Raw genomic sequence first — 22613 nt, 5'->3', positions numbered from 1 at the left:
ACTAGTCAACATACACACAAGAAGTCTTAAAACATTTTAAAACCTTAAAACCTTTCATGTTTACCCTCCACTCCCTCACTCTGACCCATTTCTTCTTTTTTATGTCTTCTTGCTCTCAGGTTAAAATTTTTTTTCCCAAAAAAATCTTGCTATTCCTTCTTCTCCAATAAATTCACTCCCACTAAGATGTATTGTCAAGCCTCACTTCAACTCACCTCAGATCTGGAGTCCATCTGACTCTTGGCACCTGGGAGTCTAGTTTCATCTGGAATGCTTCCAGAGCACCACCTGTTGGACTGCCTTAGAATCTCTATCAAGCCCCTCACCCCAACCACCAAAATAGACACACACTCTGGGTAAGAACAGTACATGTGCTCTGTAAGGGTTGCTTTAAGATATCTCCTACTATCTCCACAGACTTCCTACCAGATTCCAGCCCAAAAAGGCCCTTCACTTACAAACTGCAGAGCCTCTACTCTTCCTCAACGTCCCAAAAACCGGGAATGGCCATGCCATGACAACTTACTCTCCGTCCCCCTGATGGGCACCTTCTTTGGGCAACCGTGCCTCTTCTGCAAAGCAGTCAACTTCAGGGGGCATCCAGGTTCACACTATCGCTCTACTGTGAATTCAAGCCCACAGAGTTGTAATTAGGAAAGGAACTACCTCTCATAAATGACATTTTATTTAATGAGCTCCCAACTATGTAATACACTACATCATACCCTGTAGCTATTAAAAGGCACTTGGTTAGATATGATAGAACATTCGAGTTTAAGAAACAGTGTGTAGTTCTTTCCTTTAGTAACACAAGCAGTATTTCAATATAATTTACCTGGAGACCTTGACTACTAGGTAGGGATACCCAATCTGAGTTTTAACAGACCCAAAAGTTTTGCAAAATATGTGGAATTCTCAAGAAACTCTCAAAATAAAATTGATTTAATCCATTTTAAACTTTTACCACTCAGTTCGTCATATGGCAATCTTTAATCAATAGGATGTTGCAGAAATCAAATGGAAGGTGCTGCCACTGCAAAAGGAACAAAACAGGCACAAAAACTTTGTAAAACTTTACAAGAGATGATATGATCGAGTGGTCCTCAAAATATGGTCCTCTGACCAGCATCAGCATCTCCTGGAAACTTGCAAAAAATACAGATCATTAGCCCCCAGACCTGCTGAGTCAGAAACTCCCGAGTGGGGGGTCCAGCAATCTGGGTTTAACAAGCCCTTGGGTGCTAAAGTTTGGGAACCCCTGATCTGATCCACCCATTCCACTGAGAAGAAAGAAACGAAGCCAGGAACTTCCCTCAATTCTGACACCAAGTTAGTGACCAAGGTTACTAGAGACAGTTCTCAATAAACCTAAAATAATTCTTTACCTATACATCTCAATCCAAGTGGTCCAGTCGGATCTTCCAGCCAAATACACCTTGATCTTCTGCAATATGAATTCTTACATTATTGTATATAGACAGATACATACAAATTCTTTTGCCTTGAGTAGATTATATTTAATATCTAAAACAGGGTTTTGGGTCAAGTCCCACATCAGATTCCTTGCAGGGAGCCTGCTTCTCCCTCTGCCTATCTCTCTGTGTCTCTCATGAATAAGTTTTTTTAAAAATCTTAAAAATAATAGTATTAATACCTAAAATAAAAGAAAGTTTCACGTTATGTCTGCACAACTCAAACCTCGCGGACTTTTTTATTTAATTAGTAGGTTTGGTTAACTTCTGTTGCCGATAGCAGAGGTGAGTTTTGTCCAGTTATGGTCATGTTTTGGTTTGGTTTTGAGGATCAGCAGCAGGGATTTATGGAACATGTGGTTAATAGTTTTGGAGCTTCCTGCCACCAACATTACCATCAAAGAGGTTCACACCAAATGCATGTGAAGAGCAATCGTAAAGGACTAGGAGGCTAGAAACTGCTGAAAGAGAAAGTAACCTTCCCCATCAAAAAAGAAACTTCACATTTTATTTTGGAGTGTACCATATGATTTTTTAAAAAAAACAATAGGTTTACGGGGTGCCTAGATGGCTTAGTTAAGCGGTTGCCTTCAGCTCAGGTGATGGTCTCCAGGTCCTGGGATCCAGCCCCATATCCGAGTTCAGGGGGAAGTCTGCTTCTCCCTCTCTCTCTGTCTCCCCCCCTGTTCATATGCTCTTTCTCTCTCAAATAAATAAAAGCTTAAAAAAAAACACAGTAGATTTATATTTTCAATTATGTTTTAATTACACCAGTATAAAACCAGTTTTTATTTGTGGAAACATACGAGCAGAATGAGAGGAAGCTAGCCTGCGTCCTAGGCATGAGGACAGGCCTATAATCCAGCCACAAGTCATACCACACGGCAGGTGAGTCTGATGCAGAGCACCGAGAACAGCCTTGTCACCTTCTACAAGCACTTGACCACATATCAGGCTCTGTCATCAACCCACCAATACAGCCCCCACCGCATGAAGTGAAACCTACAATTTCTGGCCTTAAGGTTCTCATTCTGAACAGATGTTTGATGTCTATGGTACCCTTCTACATAAATATGTCAAAGTCTAGTAGAGGTTACCTGTACAAATCTAAACATGTTTCTATTTACATTTTTAAATATCCCCTTTGAGAAATTTATAACTTGGGTATTAGGATTACCACAGACTGAGATTTAGAGATTTAAGAAATAAACGTTTCCATTCCTGTTTCTCCTGTTGAAGCTCTTTTCTCAGTGTCATGCCATACTAGAGTGATTTTGACAACTCTTTTCAGACTCTATTAACATACATAATTACCTTCCATTTTACAAACCACATTTTCTAACATCACTCAGTGCGTGATTTTAGTTCTCTGAAGAAGAATCCCGGACAAGTGCACAAGGTAATACACGTAACTCCTTCCATCTGATTGACACTTCCAACTCTCTGTGTGACCTGAGCCCCAAATCTTCTTTTGGCTTTATTTTTCTGTTATCAATAAAGGGTAAGAAGTCCTGCTACCTATCTTATGGGAAGAAACCAAATCACTGAAGTAATAATAGTGCCCCTAGAAAGATGGCATTCCTTAGAAGAACAGTAAATTCAGGATAGTTACTGTTACTGGGCCCCACCTTCAGCTCTGCAATATACCTTCTGAAGCTAAACTAGAGGGGTTAAATTAAATCACTCATACATTCATTCAACAAATACTGATAATGCACTTGCTATGTGTCAGGCACTGTACAAGGCACGGGGGCGGGGGGTAGAGGTGGGTAGTGATGGCCACTGAGACAAATGCAGAGCCTGCTCCTTCACAATACATCTTTGAGAAATACTGAATAAGCTAAAGGACTTTCATTTAAGTTTACAGGCTAAGGGCCCACTGGACTTACAGCTACTCATAATTATAATTCCTATATTCATAATCAATCTACTTCTTAAAAAAAGGGAAACCACACAAATTACATGAAAAGTTCACAAAACACACAGACAAATGCTTCATAATACAAAGGCCCCACATAGGTCAAAGGTATCACTCGGTAAACACCTTGGAATCTATAAACCGGAAGCACAGTGTCAGGCCCTAGAAAATGAATCAAGATTTTTCTTTTAAAGGCAGAATAACCTTAGCCTAACCATTCACCTGTCAAGTACCAGACTTAGCCATAAGGAAATCCTCCATAACTGTGCTGTCCAACAGTAGCCGCTTGCCACGGGTGGCTATTTAACGCTGAAATCAATTAAAAATTCAGTTCCTATGTCACACTAGCCACATTTAAACTGCCCAAGTGGAGCAAGGAGCCCGGGTAGTTCAGCGGTTTAGCGCCGCCTTCAGTCCAGAGCCTCATCTGGAGATGCAGGATCAAGCCCCACGTCAGGCTCCCTGCATGGAGCCTGCTTCTCCCTCTGCCTGTGTCTCTGCCTCTCTCTCTCATGAATAAATAAATAAAATCTTTAAAAAAAAAAATAAGTAAACTGCCCAAGTGGCTAGTGGCTATCACTTATAGTTATTATAAATAATTTCTATCATTTCAGAAAGCTCCACAAGACAGTGTTGCTCTACCAATACCCTGTAATACCAAATCCAAAAATTGCAATGACACGAAATGTGATTAAACATCTGTACTCTGCTATGGTATGTAAAATATGTCCATCTGTAATGCAGTGCCACTTCTTCCTTCCTAAACAAGCTCAAAAGTGATAACGTAGAGCATCCGTCCCAGTGTACAGGAGTAACCATGAAAATTCACGCTGTCCAATTGGCCAACTAAGAATGAAATTGGGAAACAAGTGAAAAAGCGATTACATTTTGCCCCTTCCACCCTATTCCTTTTATAATAACGCATCCAGAATATTCTGTATTCTCTGTTCAAGGATGTGTGCTTTGAGCCTAAATGCCAGTACCAGAGGAGGAGAAGACAGTTAAAAATGAAGATGGGTGGGCAGCCCCAGTGGCTCAGCGGTTTAGTACCTGCCTTCGGCCCAGGGCATGATCCTAGAGACCCGGGATCGAGTCCCATGTCGGGCTCCTTGCATGGAGCCTGCTTCTCCCTCTGCCTGTATACCTGCCTCTATCTGTTGCTCGAATAAACAAAATCTTAAAAAAAAAAAAAAAATGAAGATGGGTGACACAGGCAAACGCCACATATAACAATACAAATTCAATCCAGACCAAAGCAGTAAACTTAAATGCGTACCATATCCCAGTGATATACAGACACATAATCACTACTCCCATCTTTGACAAGCTGAGATTAGTAGGAGTGTCCAACGTGTAAACAAAAATGATAGGACATGTTGTAACAAGCGCAGCGACACAAGGAGAGTATTTATTGTAACCGTTTTCTGAGAAGAAATGGAGAAATTTCCTAAAGAAGGTAGTATACTCAAGAAGCAGAGGAACGACCTACGCAGAGGTATGCAAAGGAGCCACATCTGGTTTAAGCAATGCTGGATAAAAGTGGCTCTGATGGTTAAGAAAGATGGGGATGACGGAAAGAGAGAGCTTATTTCCACGCCAGACTTCCGGCATTCATGTTTGTAACAGCCTTGCCTCTGTGGATCTATGAACCTGCCTCAAACAAACTGCAAGGAATGTGAAAACCAAACCCTAAAATTTGGTAATATACCTCTGTCTGCTAGACAGCTAACAATACCAGACAAAACGGTCAGTAGGAACCTGAAGGACTTCTGTGGCTGCTCTTGCAAATCCCTGGATGATGCTGGCATCTTCTGGACATTTCACTTGACCCCTATCCCTACGCTCAAGTCTTTAAAAACTTCCATAGCATCTGTTCTCTCCATATTACTAGGATTCCCTCACCACCACCCCCTTCCACAACAAATGTCATGTAATAGCCTACAGGCCTAAACGAGTTCACCAAGTGATTCTCCTCCCTTCAATATAAGCAAAACTTTGCAGATAGAACTCCATACATAAATACATGCACGTAAACTCCAGACCTAGTCAGAAACATATGAGGGTTCCTGTCCACCCAAGCACGCGGCCCTTAAGTAAGGTCCAGTGCAGCATATGCCACGGTCCAAAGTATGAAGTCTGGAGTCAGCCTCCCTGGGTCCTAGTCAGGGATCGTCACTGACCAGCTTTTATTTTTCCTCCTGAATTTCAATTTCCCGACCATAAAATGGGGATGTCAATATTCCATCAGGCCTCTGTAACTGCGTAGCCACGATGCCAACACACGATGACCCTTCTAGCGACAGATGAGTGGTGCCGACTATTTCCACTACTTCACCCCTAACGAGGGATGGTTCCACAACCAACTCTTTCATCAAGCTGGCTACCTCTGTAAATTCTCAATCCTGCGTGTGACACTGTGTCCACAATACCCAGGGAGGTCTTCTCCTAAATACTCACCTAAGTCCCAGGCCCCATCTGGATTTAGGTTCAATTGTTCTGGGGCAGGGCCAGGCACCGGCGTTCCTTCTACAGCTCTCAAGTTGTTTATAATTTGCAGCCGGAATTAAGACCCACACACAGACCTCCGTGTGCTCCCAGGAACGCCCAGGGCGCGGAGGTCTCCCGGGTCTCTCGCCACCTCGGCGCGGGCTCCCCCCGGGCTCCCCCCCGCGGCACGGACGAGGCTCGCCCGGACGCTCTGACGACGAACCCCAGGCGCGGGGGGACTCACACCCACGTCCGAACGCGGCGCACGCGGCATCCGCTCCCACGAAGCCCACCAGACGCGGCCCCGACGCCGGCACCACCGGGGTCCGCGCGGGGCCAGCGCCCCCCGCCCCCGCCCCCGCCCCCGGCCCGCGGGCGACGAGCCCTCCGGACGCCTGCGTCACCGCGCCCTCGCCTCCGCGCCCCGGCCCCCTCCCGCCCACGGCACGTGACTCGACACGCGCCAGCTGCACGCGGCTCCATCAAAACAAAAACAGAGGAGGCCGGGCGGCGGGGCGGGGGCGGCGGGGCGGGGGCGGCCGGGCCGGGCCGGGGCGGGGGCGGCCGGAGGCGGGCGCGCCCCCGCCGCCACTGCCCAGCGCCGCGCCCGCGCCTCCGCCGCTCCGGGCGCCGCCGGCCGCGCGCCCCGGCAGGCCGGGGGCGGGAGGGCAGAGGGCGCCACCCTGTTTACAGCCGGCGCTCGGGCCCGGGGACCCCGCCCGGAAACGGTGTCCCGGGAGAGGGCCGCGAAGTGCGCAGCCACCCGCGCCCCGGCCGCCGCTCGGAATAACCCCGTCGCCGCGGCTCCGGTCGGGCGGCGCGAGCCTCCGCTCCCCCAGGGCCCGCCGCCCGCGAGCTGCCGCGTCCGCCCCCGGCACGACTGCGCCACGCACTTGCCTCGCATCTCCCGGCCGCGGCTCCCGCCGACCACCCTCACGTGGCCGCCGCCTCCCGGCCAGGCGCTCCCCGCCGACGAGGGCTGCGGACCCCCGCGCGCTCCGGGACCCGGCGCGGGGCTCGCACCCCGCGGGACGCCGCCGCTGCCGGGGCCGCCGGGGCCGCCGGGGCTGGGGCGGGGGGTGGCGGCCGCGGGCTGTCGGGCCGCGTCTTCCATGACGAGGCTCACCCGCACCCTTAAACAGCCCCACTCACCCTTCAGCCTCGCTGCGAGCTGAATCGGTATATAAACCGGGAGGGGTGGGGCGTAACGTCTTGATTTTTCTCCCTATTTTGCAAAAAAAAAAAAAAATTAAGACGCAGCTCTGCCCATGCACGTCGTCCCCCCAAACGCAAGACTTACGGAATAGAAATGCCCACCGCACACCTGCTACGCCACCCGCCCTCGTCAACCTGGAGACCCTCCCAGCAGCCGGCCCGCGGGATCCCGCGGCGGGGCGGGGCGGGGCGGGGCGCTCGGGTCCCCAACGTGGGGCGCGGCGAGGGGGCTCGCAGCCCCGCGGCCCTCCCGGAGCGCCGGCCCCCGCCCCCGCGGCCCCCGCCGCATCCCGCGCCCCCCGCGAGGCGGCGGCCGCCGGAGGCCCGAGTGCCCAGGCGCTTTCCGCTTCCAGGACGCAGGCCCCGCGCCCCCGTGCGGACCCTCCCCCGCCGCCCGGCTCCCGGTCGGCAGCGAAGCCGGGGCGGGGGGCAGAACCCGGCGAGCGCTCTCCGGCTTCGGGATGTCGGTCCCCGCCGAGCGAAGAGGTGGGATCTCGAAATGGAAACAGTCTCCCCCTCCCTCCCCCCCCCCTCCTCCTCTGTTTACCTCAAGTTTGAATTTTATCTGCGCAACATTAGCTGGAATGCGGACATTGAAAGCACACGCACTCTCTCTCTCTCGCGCCCGGAGCAGCTCCGGAGGAGCCATGTGGCATCCAGCCACCTCCAAGGGGAAAAGTGCTCTTAGCAACACAAACATGGCGAGATCGCCTCGGCACTCCCGCCACCGCCGCGAGCCCTACCTTCCTCCGTCGCCGGGCTCGCCGACACCGCGGCCCAGACCGGCGGCCGCTGCCGGGGAGGCCGGGGGCCCCGCGGAGCCCGAGTCCCCGGCGGCCAGGTCCGCGCGGGACCCCCCGCCCCGGCCGCGCCGGGCTGCGCCGCCCCCGCCCCCGCCGCCCGCCGCCCGCCGCCCCGCGAGCCCCGCCGGCCCGGCCCCCCCCCAGGACTTACCTGGGGCGGAACGCACGCTGCCGCTCCCTGCCCGTCCCCTGCCTTCTTCCAGGGCGCCGCGCGAGGAGGAAAATGATGCGCACGTATGTTCGCGGAGCGTGTTCCTCTAGAATCTCCCTCTGAGCGTCACGAGGAGCGATGGAGGCTCCGGGGACAGGTGCGGTGGTGGCCGAGCTGCCGGCTGAAAGTTGGGCTCGCGGCGGCGGGCGGCGGGCGGCGGGGTCCCCGGGCCGGCGAGGACCCCGTCCCCCTGCCCCCGGCGTCGCCCGCTCCTGGCAGGCTGTGGCGCGGCGCGGCTGCAGGGGAGGTGGCGTAGTTTCTCTTCCTCCCACCTCTTCTCACTCACTTGTTTTTGTAGCCGTGGGCTCCCCTAATGCTTTCCTCTCCACAATGTTGTTTCATTATATCATGTCCATCATGTGACACCGGAGAGGCCTCTCTATGGAAACTTAAAGGGGCTCCCACGTGACTGCAGCAGCAACAACAGCGGCGGCGGCGGCAGGAGTGGCGGCGGCCGCAGCGTTCCTACCACCACCCACCGGGAGCCCCTCGCAGCATCCCGAAGGGGCTTCCGGGGCTGCACAAGCCCAGATGCGGGAGCCACAGCACCCGCGAGCTGCGGCGTCTGTGCGTGCGTGTAGCCTTGCCTCGTTACATGGGAAACCGAACAGAAGGAGCGTCCTCAAATCCTTTCCTACAGTCGCAAAACCCACGCTCTGCTAAAATGACATTTCGTGGCTCCTACTTTATTTTCCCCAGGAGCAGTGAGTTTTCTACCGAGGCTGACTACATTTTTACAAAGTCAAAAAAGCAAAGCCGGATTCCTCTCTTCGAGTTTGGGCCAGCTCTCGGGTAGAAGAGAAATGACAAAAACAATAATAACAGAAATAGCATCAAGCATCTGATACATAATTACCATCACCACCAGCCTTAAAGCTCTCTGGAATTACATTCCTCCCGTAGCCGTTGATGGTGCTTGCAGGAGAGGCTAAATGCAATGCAGTTTTTCTCTTCTGCGGCTATATTAGGGCTTTGTTGCTGACAACAGTAAAAACTTGTTTGTGTCAGGAAGTGAGGTACGAAGATGTGACCTGGAAGGTACAGACAAAACCAAAGTGGCAGTTTTTGCATTACTTCTCTGACCACATTCTTTCAAATGGTGAGACGCAGCTGGTTTGCTGTAAAATACGTAGCATGTGTTTTGGTGGGAAATAAAAATCACAAAAACCCATGTTTTCCTTAATCATACTGCACATGCTAGACACTAAAAACTAACTGTATGTATCTACGCATGTATGGGCGAGTATAAAGAGAAAGAAAAAAAAGCAGGGGCATTATTTTTTTAGGATAGTTTCAGCCAGTACTCTTGTCATCATTTCCAGTGCATTTAACTGAAACATCTAACAAACGCTCTGAAAGACTTATTATTCATGTCCAGTGTTGTGTGGGAGCCCTAACATCAGTTTTGAGTGCCCATAGTATTACTGAATCACAACCCCTGTATGTGCTTATGTCTTAAATCCCCAATCTCTGCCTCAAAGTTTTTGTGAACCATGGAGATTTTATGCTCTAAAGCTAAGCGAAGCAGCTATTTTTCTACGCTTTGGTTCATGCTTTTCCATTTATAAGGAAAACTCCCTGCGTGTACTGGCGAATTATGAAAAACTTCTCAGGAAACTAAAGGGTGGTATTAGAAGATCATCCTTTCCTCTGGCTTTGCCTCGACTCTATCTCCTTCCACCTCATCAGCCATGATGAATGATTCTCCACTACATCTCTTCTAATGCCCCCAATTTTTACCTTCCTATCTAATGCCTAATTCTCCCATCCCTTTCCCTTCTTGGGTCCTTGCCTCCCAATGCAGCCCCCGTGTACTCCCAGTGCCGCCGGGGTACTTAGCTCAGGCCTCCCCCAGGACCCCCTCCCAGTCCTCCTTGCCCTGAGGCTCCCCCCACCCCACCCCCTTCCCGGCTCCGGCTCCCTTCTCGGCAACTCTCCCTCCTTACCTCTCTTTGACCTCCTTTATTCTCCTTCACAGACTGGCCCTTGACTTCTCGGCCTCTTCTTTCCCTTCTTTTCCTGCAATGTCCTGCCCCTACTGGGGTCTCTCCTTCGCACCCTTCTCTCGGGGTCCCATCCCTTCTGACGCCAAACCCCAGCATTCCTCAACGGCTCGGCCTGGTCGGCTCTCGCCTGATTTGGTTCCCGTGCCCCTGGGCTGGGAAACAAGTGTGCGCTGCCGAGTGGGGGCAAGCACCCCCCGCGGCCGTGGCCCCGGCCTCGCCCCCCTCCGCCCCTCCCGAGTCCCGGTTGCGGCGCTTCCTGGGCGGATGGTTGGGACTCGCTGCCGCAGCTGCGGTTCTGCTGTGTCATGCAAGAAGAAGGAGGCGGCGGCGGCGGCCGGAGCTGGAGGGGGAGGAGGGGAGGAACCTGATCTCTCCGGTAGCGAAGGGCTGGAGGCAAACACCGAGCTCCCCCAGAGCCGCCCGGGAGCAGGGAGGGCACTGCCACCCCGAGGGGCCCTCCCCGCGGGGCAGATGGTAAGTGGGGCGGCGCAGGTGGTCGCCTTGGGAAGGGAGCGCGCAGGGGGAAGGGGGGGTAGATGGGGAGGCGGGGAGAACTAGGAGTCACCCGGCCAAACTGAAGGAGCCCAGTGTCTAGTCGAAAGGGACCCAGGCCATAGTAAGGATGACCAACCAAACGCAGCAATAATTACCATTCTAATAAGGCCCCGCAGTTGACCCAGGCTACCAGGAAGAGTTGCGCATTCCGAACCCAGGACAGAGTTAGAGCAATGATTCAGGGTTTGAGAGCCGTCGTCCCATCAGCCTTGGCGCTTTAGGGTACAGCTGAGTAGCAAAAGTCAGCATACACCATATTCCTATAGACCGGCCGCGCTGTATGGGTTGTCTTGTTTAAAACTAAGGAAGGGGATGGAAACCTGCCCGACCTCGCTTTAGCCACCAAAATAATGCTCTTGGCCGGTGGCCTCGGACAAACAGCCTCTGGTGCAATTAAACAATCAATAGGGAAAATAGCTTCATTCCCCCCTTACCACCCTCCTTCCCCAAGCTCCTTCGACCAGAATAATTTATTCTGCGGAAAGAGGAAAGAAACCTGTGTGTTATATTCCCTCCCACCTTACCCCCCACCCCAGCCTCTGCCCCACACTAACTGCCCCCCCCCCCCCCCCCCCACTATTCAACCTACTTTCAGACTGTGATTGATGTTGCAGGAGGGGACTGCCCTAAACTCTCAACCATTCCCCTTCCATTCATTACCCTTTACCCACAGGGGATTCAGAAACAGAGAAGCCAGAGCAGTGAATGTGGGGACGGGTTGGACACATACGAACATGACTACTTTTACCTGAGTACAATTCTCAGGACAACTTTTGTTTTTTCAATTCCTTCCCATTTTGCTCCTGGAAATTTCAAAGCGCTTTCTGAAATATCATTTCTTTTTTCTTTTTCTTTTTCTTTCTTCTTTCTTCTTTCTTTTTTTTTTTTTTTTTCTTTCTTTTTTATGCCAGTCATACATTTAGAAGTAAGGGGTTGGCGGGATTAGCTGAAAGGCTAATGACGGTCTCAAAAAGCACATGCTGTTGCTAGGGAACTCAAACTCATCCTGCTCCCTAACCACTAGCATGTTCAGTGGAAATCAAACTTCTGAGGGTGTTATTAAAATGAATGGCATTCGGCTAAAGGCATTCTTCCCTGCTTTGTAGCATCCTGGATTGTTATCGATTGCCTCACACCCACATATCTTGTTTTCCTAATTTGATTTCTCTATTTGCGTCACTGCCAGGGACACACAGACTAGACCAGTCAGGTTCACTTCCTGTTTCTCAGAACTGTTTTATATTTGGTCTCCGTGCACTAGCTGGTGAAACATTATCAAACTGATCCTCTTGGAAAGAAATCTGCGCTTTCCGTGAAAACAAATTATCCCAATTAAATTCTGATTCCCATGAAAAACGTCATCATTTGAGGAATAAATTAGACTGCCAGTTGCCATTTGAGAAAACCATTCTTGAAATGTAAAGGCTAGAAAAAAGCCATCATCTTTATTTCTTTTACCCAGGATCCTCATTCCTCAGCATTAGAACTAAAACAAACTCAAGTAGAAAGTAGATTTAAGTACGATATTTCTAAAAAATGAAGCTCAAAAAAATACACGTTGAAGCTGAGGAAATCATTTAGACTAAATAAAGCATGGAACCGAATGGAATCCAGGCCCCAGGAGCACAAATAAGCTTAGGTTAGCATTGAGGTGCTCAGAGAACAGAGCATGATTACAGGGCTACCCTACAAATAGGAACCCATTACTTTATGTACTAATCATCTTTTTTTTTACCAATTCCACCTGGACAAGACAGCCTTGCTTTCTTTTTTAAGATCCTTTTTTTTTTTTTTTATGACAAGAATACCACAAAGACAATATCATAAAAATAAACGCTATGTAAATAATTAGGTGGGTTCTGATGTAAATAATATGTTTAGATAGAAAATAAAAGGGTGCAGGGAGGAAAGATCAGGCGACTGAAAGGAAATTTGCTTCTACTTGTCCCGTCCACTGGATGACCTTGGGCAAGCCATTATAGGTCTCCTCGCCAGTTTCCTCAGAGAAGCTTAATGAGGGTGCTGGACTAAAGATCTCTGAGCTTCCTTCCATTTATAAAGTTCTGTGATTACATTGAAAATACTACATAAAAAGTTCAATTTTAGCTGGATTTTGCAATGTTAAATTTTAACACTGAAACTTGAACGCCTTACCTGTAGAGACCTTGGGGTAATGATAACGGGAAGCAATTTGCTGTTGATACATGATTTTTTAGTGCCAGTTGCCAGACAATCAAAATAAAATCAACCTTACTCCCAATGTACTTACTCTCTGCTTCCTTGGTGGTGTTGTAGAAGCAACAGGATAAGAGGTAGAAAGGATATAAAAGTGTATAGAAAGATCTTTTGGTCATTTTAGATTTAGTTAACCCAAGAACTTTGATGGACAAAACTGTGGAATGATGAGTGAAGAGCTCTACAAGAAAAAAATAATCAATTGAATCCTTGTGGAGCTAATAATCAATTTTTCTATATATTAATTAGTGATAGGCAAATGTACATCTGGCACAAATTTGCAAATTTCACAGATTGAAGATGTTAAGAAGTAGCATGAAAAAATGTGAGATTTGTGCCACAGAGAAAAGAGCTGACTGTGAAACCCAACTCTAACACTTTATTCGTTTGTTAGTAGGTGCCTGCTATCTACCAGGCATGTGCTGGGTACTGGTAATATAAAGGTGAGTAAGACAACCTGCTATAAAGGACCTTATAGGATAACAAGGAGACAGATGAGTACGCGGTTGATCACACAAAAGTGAGATGATATCAATAGGGAGCTTATGAGATGGGTACCTAACCCTGACTGAGTTTTAGTTAGGGACCCTCACCAGAGAAGATGAGCTTGAAAGTGAGTCTGGAAGGATGAGTAGAAGTAACCCAGACAAGTGGCCAAGTTAAAGAAAAATTTATTCCCAGCAAGGAAAGTCGTATGTGTAAAGTCCTGGTAAAAAGTTGTGCCCAGAGAGCTGAAGGTGAAAGACAGTGCCCAGCAAGTAGGAGATTCTCAGTAAATGCATTGTATAAATGCATGGCAAAAGTTCTAAAGGACATACCCAGAAATATCAACAAGATCTTGTATTGGGAAAGGTCTTTTATGCCTTCCTAAAAGGTTTCAACTTATCCTAAGGCCAATGGAGAGCCACCGATGAATTTTAAGGAGCATCGTGAGGTGATTGATCAAATGTCCATTTTTAGAAAGAAGTTCACTCCTGTTTAGAGAATTTATCAGTGTGATTAACACCGTGAGCAGGGAGACTAGTTCGAAGGCTGTTTTAGTACTATCAGGAAAAAATTATGGATATCTAAATGTAGACAGCAAGAATGGAAATGGAGAAAAGGGAAGGATTCAAGAAATATTAAAGACAGACTCAACTGAATTTTATTATTGATTGTATCTGCAAGATAAAGGAAAAGAGACTTATGGCTTAGGTAGGTAAACAGGAGCATCGTGGTACCAGCTGCTAAGATTGGGACTTCAAGAAGAACAGTAGGTTGAGGAGGTAAGGTAAGTAGTTTGATTTTAATAGTGTTGAGTTTGGAAGGTCCATGAGGATATCCATGAGGATAAGTGAGGCTGTCTATAAGTAATTTAACAGGATGATCTAGAACTCAAGAGAGAGATCTATGCTGAGGACATCAGAATAAGTGATAGCTCATGGAAGTAGATGGAATCCCCAAGAGAAAAGATATAGAGTGAAAGAAGAAGAGGACCTACTCTGGAACCTATTTAAATGCCAGTTTTTTTAAAGTTGAGGCAAAGAAAAAGTGAGGACACAAGGCTACAAGGGGAGAATACCCATAGAGGTCAGGAGGACCAGAAACAAGTCATTTCAGAAAAGCCAAGGGAGGAAATGTCAACAGTATTAAATGCTAGAGAAAGGTCAAGAAAAATGAGGACTTGGATCTCAGAACAAGGAAGTCATTGTGTTTGGCAAGAAGGAGTTTATCAGGATAATGGGGATAGGAGCAGATTGCATTGGATTGAGGAGTGGATGGGAGTAGAGGAAGTAGACTGAAGTAATTGTTTTGGATAAGAAAGATGACAGGGGCAAGTAGGGAAGGAAAATTAAGGTATTAGGGAAAGAGTAAAATCGTGGTCTATGAAGTGAAGGCTGCATAAGGAAATAATACAGTAATATGCAATTCTTCATTCTTTCAGCCTTCTTCTTCAAACAAATGTCATCACTGTGCACCAGTTCCTCAAGCCAAAAAGCATGTAGCTATTCGTGGTTCTCTTTTCCTCCGTTCTCATGTGCAATCGTGAAGAATTCGGGTCAACTCTACCTCCAAATCATTTCCAAAATCTATCTCCACTGATACCACCTAATACAAATATCATCTCGTGGTCGCCAATAATAGTGTTCTAACTGGTTTTCCTGCTTCTAGTCTTGTCCCTATTCTTCACAGCTAATGTGACATAAGTCATATTATGTTGCTTCTCTTCTTAGAACCCTTCCATGTCTTCTGATTGTACTTGGAATAGAATCCAGATCCCTTAGCTGGCCTTGAAGCCATGTTGGCTTTACCTCTTCAATCCCATCTCTCACTGCTCTCCTCTGACTTCAGTCACAAAGACCTTTTGTCCACTGCTCAAGCATATTGGGTTTGCTCTTTTTTTCTTTAATTTTTTTTTATTGGAGTTCAATTTGCCAACATATAGCATATCAACCAATGTTGGGTTTGCTCTTATTTTAAAGTTCTCAGCTCACGTATTTCCTTTTCCAGGAACACTCTTTTGGTCATTCCAATCTGTTTAAATGTCACCTCCTCAAAGAGGCCCTTCCTGACCACCCTGACCACAGGGTCCTTCTCTGTCCACCTTCCCAATCACCCTATGTATTTTTTACTTAGAAACAAAACTTTATTACTACTTAAGGTTTGTTTTTTTTTTCTTTGCTTATGGCTGATAACCCCTTTGAAATGGAAAGCCCGTGAGGATTCTTGGCATATCACAGACACTTAAAAATGTTCATTGGGTGTTTACAAAAAGAAAAAGAGAAGATCAATAATTATTAGAAATTAAAGGCATCAAGGATCAGAGGCTCATGTGATTGAGGAATGATCCACCAGTGATGATGGTTTACTATGCTTTTAAGATTCTAGAAGTGGACAACTCACTAGCCGTGTGACCCTGGACATTCACATTCTCTGAGCTTCACTGTGTGGTTTACAATAACACATGCTTCTCGGGGATATTAGTAAAATTAAAGGAAATAATACAGGTATACATACAAGACAGTCTTGTCAAGCTATTTTGAGGAAGTCAGACTTTCTGCAAATCAATTCATAATCTCTATATATGAGCTCTTCTTGTGGGTTCCCCTAATGGAGTTAATTCAGTGCTCACTTATTATTAGAAAAAATATTGGCTATGGGTGTCTGGTGCCTCAATTGGTTAAGCATCTAACTCTTGATTTCGGCTTAGGTCATGATCTCAGGGTTGTGAGATAGAGCCCCCAGTTGGGCTCTGCACTGGGCATGGAGCCTGCTTTAGATTCTCTGTCTCCTTCTTCCTCTGTCCACCCTCCTCCCTCACTTAAAAATAAAAATTGGCGGGGTCCCTGGGTGGCTTAGTGGTTTGGTGCCTGCCTTTGGCCAAGGGCGTGATCCTAGAGTCCCAGGATCGAGTCCCACGTCGGGCTCCCTGCATGGAGCCTGCTTCTCCCTCTGCCTCTGTCTCTGTCTCTCTCTCTCTCTCATGAATAAATAAACAAAATCTTTTTTAAAAAATAATAAAAAATTTAAAAATTAAAATTGGTTAGAATGTGGCTTTTAAAAAATGCTGGGATACCTGAAAGAATGTGGAAATTAGATTATTTAAGAAGAAATCAAACCATTCCTATAAATCAATAAGAAAAATATCAAAAACCTTAGAAAATTGAGTAAAGGGATAACAAATACAGTACAGTCAAGGAATCTTTAAAATCTGTAAAAATGCTTTCCCTTTCCCTTAACAAGAGATATGCAAATTATAACTGCAATGAGGTGTATTTTTTACCATGTTGACACAAATCAAGAAGTTTAGTAGTACACTTGGACAGGCTGGGAAGCAGGCACTTTTTTACATTGTCGGTAGGAATAAAAGTTGGTACAACCTCTGTGGAGAGCAACCTGGCAATATTTATCCAATTTTTAAGTGTACAAAACCTTTGACCTACCAATTTCATTTTTCTATATTTGTCCAATAGATTTATTCACACCTATCTTGAAGAATAACTCTTGTGGATCTTAACTGAAGTGTTAATTATGGTAGTTAAAGACTGAAAGCAGCTAAAATGTCCATCAAGTAAGTGGTTAAATAAATCATGGTACATTATATGAGTAAGTGGTAGGCAGCTGTTAAAAATTGTGAGGTAGTTCTAGGTAGACTGATGTGAAAAGATCTTTATGATACATTATTAAATTAAAAAATCAAATTGAAGAACAACATCTATTTTGTTAGCATTGTGGGGTTTTTTTAGACTTTTTTTTTTTTTTTCGCCTGAAAGATGTTATCTGCGAGAAGATAAAATAAAGCAGAGCAAGAGCAGATGTGGAGAGACCAGTTGGGAATATATATTATTTCAGATACATGTGAGAGATGATGGTTTCCTGGACTACAGTGGTAGCATGCATAGGAGGAAAAGTGACCAGAGTTAAGAATTATTTTAAAGAACTTGATGATTGAATAGAAATGGTGGATTGTGGAGAAGGTAGTGTCATGATTAACTCAAGAGTCTTTGTAAGATCTGATGCATGAGCAGAGGTGTCAGTTACCAAGATGGAGAATCTTGGGATGGTAACAGAATTGTAGGGGAAAAAGAAAGTTCCGTGTGAGTAGAGATGTCTACTACAGACTTGTGATATGGGTCCAGAGCTCAGAAGAGCTGCCGGGAATGGATTTATAAATTTGGGAGAAGATTGCCTAAGAATGGTAGATAGAATTAAAAAAAAAAAAAAAAAGCAGACTCAGAACTAAATTCTGATCATTTAGAGATTAATAGAAAGAAAGAGCTGGCAATAGAGATTGAGAATCAGAAATCAGAAAAATAAAACCAGGAGATTATGGGACCAAAGAAACCAAAAGAAGAATATGTTAGGGAGAATCAATTCACATTAGATGCTGTTAAAAGGTCCAGGAAGATCATCATAACTTGTTTCTCTCATAAATCCTTGTCCTGTGCCTCATGCATAATAAATGATCAATAAACTTTTGTTAAATTGGAAAGAGAGGTGAAAAGACAGAGACAGGCAGAAAAAGAGGCAGAGGTACAGAAAGATAATAGAATGTATCCTTAGATCTCAAAAAAATAAATAAATAAATAAATAAATAAATAAATAAATAAATAAATAAAGGGGGATCCCTGGGTGGCGCAGCAGTTTAGCGCCTGCCTTTGGCCCAGGGCGCAATCCTGGAGACCAGGGATCGAATCCCACGTCAGGCTCCCGGTGCATGGAGCCTGCTTCTCCCTCTGCCTATGTCTCTGCCTCTGTGTGTGTGTGTGTGTGTGTGTGACTATCATAAATAAATAAAAATTAAAAAAAAAAAAGAAAAGAAACCAAAGACATAGTTCCTTGAATTTTATTGCAAACCAAACTTGATCTCAGGAAAAATAAGAAAGTTCTCCCCTTGGTTTGGCTCTTAACCCATCACATTGATTGAGCTCTCACAGTACCATATTGTTGTGATGTTATGTGCTTCCCAAAAACTTTTTGATAGGTAATATTCACCTGTGTCTGGTCATTCTGAGTCATTTTTGTCTTTATTTAGGTCCTGGGTGATGACAAAAAGAGCAATTTGCTTTTCCTCGTCTATCTGACTCCATCTTACCACCTTGAATCAGTTGATGGAGTCTGGAGAATCCATTTCGGTGCCACTTCTGTAATACACTGTAACCACTCACAAGGATGCCCAGCCCCAGTTTCCCACCAAAGACAAAGATGATTTTTAGCAGGAAGAGCTGTATCACCTCTTCTAGAAACCACCAGCTTCTCAGTCTGTTATTGTTTCCACAGAAAGGTGCTACTGCTCTCAGGAGAGAATGTAGAGAATATTGAAGGAGAAAAGGTTTTGACTTTGTCCTGAAAACATGGAAACCTTCTACCTAGCAAAAAAGATGTCATGGCTTTTCAATTCTGTGTCCTGGAATTAAAAACTAAAGTAATAGATGCAGTTTAAACAATACTTAAAATGTTTTGACATCCTGTATTATTTAGTTAAACCGGAGTTTGGCAAACTTTTTCTGTAAAGGGCCAGATTGGAAATATTTTTAGGCCATACAGTCTCTTTCCCAACTACACACCCCTGCCATTGTAGAGTAAAAGTTGTCATAGGTGATATGTAAATGAACGAGCATGGCTGGGTTTCAATTAAACTTTATTTATGAATCCTGAGGTTTGAATTTCATGTAATTTTCACATATTTTCAAAATGCCATTCTTTTTTTTTTTTTTTTATCTTAGCTACTTTAAAATGTGAAAACCATTCTTAGCTCACAGGCCATATAAAAACAAGGGATATGCTGGGTTTCACTTATGGATAGTAGTTTAGCATCCTCCGATTAAGACAAATATGAAGATCATGTCATGAGAGAGATTTTCAGATTCGGACTTCTGAAGAAAATAATGTTTTATATGTACTATTTTATTTTATTTTATTTTAACTACTCAAGTTTATTTGAACGTACAAACACATTTGCCTACATCTGACTTATTTGGGAATAACATATATCTTCTTAGTTCAGTATTGATTTAAGACTTTGCTGCTTCTCTTCCTTGTAATGAATGAATGTGCATGAATGCAGTATTTTTATGAAGCAAACTGAAGAATTCTTGTTACTTGACTATAAATTCCCAAACCAAGAGAGAACACAGTAATTTCTTTTTTTTTTAATATTTTATTTATTTATTCATGAGAGAGATAGAGAGAGAGGCAGAGACACAGGCTGAGAGAGAAGGCTCCATGCAAGGAGCCTGATGTGGGACTCGATCCCAGGACTTCAGGATCACGCCCTGGGCTGAAGGCAGGCGCTCAGCGGCTGAGCCACCCAGGCGTCCCCAGACACAGTAATTCTAATCACATTTTTAAACTGCATTAATTCATTCAGTAAGTACTTGCTAATGATCTGCTTCTTATATAGTGCAGTACTGAATGTTACAGAATTTGAGATAAAAGAAGATAGAAGATAGATGAATAGGTAGATACTTAGGTAGATGAAAAATCTAGTGGCTGATAGGTGTCGATGAAGATTGTTTGGATGTATCACAATATAAATGAAGTCAATGTAGTCACTTTAGCAACACATTGACAGGTCATTAGACAAAACTAAGTTTAAATCCAAGCTCTTTTGTATCCAAGATGTGTGACCTTGGGCTGATTACATAAACCCTATAAGCCTCAGTTTCCTCTTTTTAAAATGGGGACAATAATACTTACCTCTCAAGGATGTTGTGAGAATTAAATAAGATAGTGTAAGGTAAATCAGCTAGTGTGTTGTGTGGCACATGGTAAATAATCAGTAAGTGGTGGCTATGGCTGTATTATGCCAATATGAAGCTGTGTAATTTGTTCAAAAGAAGCACGCAATCAAAGGCAAAGCAGAGGAGCCTTGTGACTTAAGAACTTATGAACACAAATAGAAACCCACAAACCCGAGGGTTAATGCTTGGTAGAGAAGATAAAAGCAGAAGTGACATTGTCACTGGAGCATACAGGAAAGCAGGTGGCCAGTTGTCTTTGCCTTCCTTAGTGACCAGCTGCTGGATGGTCTAAGGAGCTGCACCTATCCGTCTAGCTCCATGACCTCTCCGACACTTAAACACCATTCTGACTGGGAACAGAGTGGATCGTCAGTATCAGCCCCTGCATCTTGCTTCCTTCCAGTCTGGTCAGCTGTGAGCCTCAGACGCCTATAGATCCCTCCCAATCACTCCTATGTTTGTTCATTTCTGAGCTTCCATCTTGACCTCCACACTTTTAGTCTCTGGTCATTCTGCCTTGCATCTCAGTCTTCATACTGAACCCTGATCTTCTTTACCATGACTCTGATATTTGTTTAGAGGATCTCTGACCAATCCTCTTCCCTAGAGGGCTGTATTCTGCTGCCCAACACCCCTGCTTGCAATCGCCTTAAACTATGGTACACATTGGCCTTACCCTTCATGCTGGACTGCCTAGTATTAATAGCTTCTTGAACTTTACCTTGGTAAGAGACACCAGCCTTGAAGAGCCTAGCTGCCCTAATCCAAGCCAGCTTCTGTATTCACAGCCCATACTCTAGGGAGGAGTACTCACCCCAGTCTTGGCGTATGCTCTCTCTCCACTGGCCATGTGTTGTCAGGCCTTGTGATCCTGTTATGGCAACATTAATAATGCTTTCCCAATACAAATGACACAATTATTGGCATAGGGGCATGATATAGGGGTAATGAAAAACTTCAACATCCCCTGACAAGCTCATTCTGCTGAAAAGAGCATCAAATAAAGTTGGCACAACTTAAATCCAAACTAATTGCTTATTGAAGAGGTACTATTCTATGCTTAATTCTCACCAGCTAAGAAGAATGTGTTGGTGAAGTAAAAGTGACATGCAACTGAAAATAAGTGGCTACAACATGTTTGAACTTATAATAGCCAAAGAAGGCAATTCTGCACTTGCTAACCTGACACAAAGAAGACTTGAGCAAGTTAAGAAAAAAGATGGATGGACATGAGGCTCTGTCTGGCCAGGAACTGGGAAAGAAAGCGAAAGAGGAGTACAATGACTTAAAATTTAAATTTTTATAAAACCAGGGCACCTGGGTGGCTCAGTCAGTTGAGCATCTGACTCTTATTTACAGCTCAGGTCATGATCACAGGGTTGTGACATTGAGTCCTGTGTCTGGCTCTGTGCTCAGCTTGGAGTCTGCTCCAGATTCTCTCTCCCTCTGCCCCTCCCCCAGCTCCCACACACTCTCTCTCCCTGAATAAACAAATAAATAAAATCCTTAGGGATCCCTGGGTGGCGCAGCGGTTTAGCACCTGCCTTTGGCCCAGGGCGCAATCCTGGAGACCCAGGATCGAATCCCACGTGCATGGAGTCTGCTTCTCCCTCTGCCTATGTCTCTGCCTCTCTCTCTCTCTGTGTGTGTGTGACTATCATAAATAAATAAAAATAAATAAAATAAAATGAAATCTTTGAATTTTTATAAAACCAGTGATTTTGATGAAGAAGAGGGTGCATCTAAAAAAGATCAGGGTGGCTCCTCAAGAAGTATTCTGATAAGCTCATACTTTTAAGGAAATGTGCAAAAGGCAGGAGGAGGGCCTTGTTCATAGGAAGGGCTCAGGCCTGTGAAAATAATGCAAGAGGGCTAATGTCCAGAGACAATGAGGGGCTGCAAAAAGTATTGAAGATAATTAATGGGGTTTTGTTTGTTTTTTGCTTATGTTTATAGTAAGAACAACAATTAAGGTAGTGCTGCTGAACAGGGCAGACCATGTAATACAAATAGCTAAAAAACACAATCATTTCACTACAGTATTTCCTAGATTATAAGGTACAAACCTTTTCCCCTCACATTTTTAATATTTCCAGAATCAGAATGTATCTTCAATATATATATTTAATGTGGTAATGTTTTGGAAGAGAGTCTAGAAACAGTAATTAAACAGCATCATACAATAAATTGGTCTTAGGATAGAATTTTTTTATTTTTTAAAGATTTTTATTTATTTATTCATGAGAGACACAGAGAGAGAGGCAGAGACACAGGCAGAGGGAGAAGCAGACTCCATGCAGGGAGCCCGATGCAGGACTCAACCCCAGGACCCTGGGATCACACCCCAAGCTAAAGGCAGATGCTTAACCGCTGAGCTACCCAGACATCCCTATTTTTTCTTTTTAAATAAAGATTTAAAATCATGTGTGTGAGCAGGGGAGGGGTCCCAGGAGAGGGAGAGAATCTCAAGCACACTGCCCACTAAGCA

The 22613-nt window shown here is 45.4% G+C and overlaps 2 protein-coding genes across 33 annotated transcripts in view; one reads left to right on the top strand and one right to left on the bottom strand.

The window, feature by feature from the left end:
* Window positions 1-7792, bottom strand: part of LOC112928940 (uncharacterized) — a 158544-nt gene extending 150752 nt beyond the window's left edge. The window contains exons 1-3 of the mRNA XM_072762713.1: window positions 7702-7792; window positions 7178-7585; window positions 7030-7102 (exon numbers count right to left, since the gene is read on the bottom strand). Coding sequence (XP_072618814.1) covers window positions 7030-7102; window positions 7178-7585; window positions 7702-7792 — 572 coding nt within the window. The remainder of the gene's footprint in view (window positions 1-7029; window positions 7103-7177; window positions 7586-7701) is intronic.
* Window positions 7793-10015: 2223 nt separating this feature from the next.
* MKLN1 (muskelin 1) overlaps window positions 10016-22613 on the top strand; it is a 322363-nt gene continuing 309765 nt past the window's right edge. For 29 of the 32 annotated variants that reach the window (XR_012002632.1, XM_072764042.1, XM_072764034.1 and 26 more), the window contains exon 1: window positions 10061-10586. The gene's annotated coding sequence lies outside the window, so the exon portion shown is untranslated. Of the gene's footprint in view, window positions 10587-13296; window positions 13346-22613 lie in introns of all 32 variants that reach the window. The other 3 variants (XM_072764017.1, XM_072764016.1, XM_072764025.1) reach the window with 2 other exon arrangements.

Source organism: Vulpes vulpes, chromosome 7, assembly GCF_048418805.1.
Source record: "Vulpes vulpes isolate BD-2025 chromosome 7, VulVul3, whole genome shotgun sequence".
NCBI classification, from domain to species: Eukaryota; Metazoa; Chordata; class Mammalia; order Carnivora; family Canidae; genus Vulpes; species Vulpes vulpes.
This window is presented reverse-complemented; position numbering and strand designations above follow the sequence as displayed.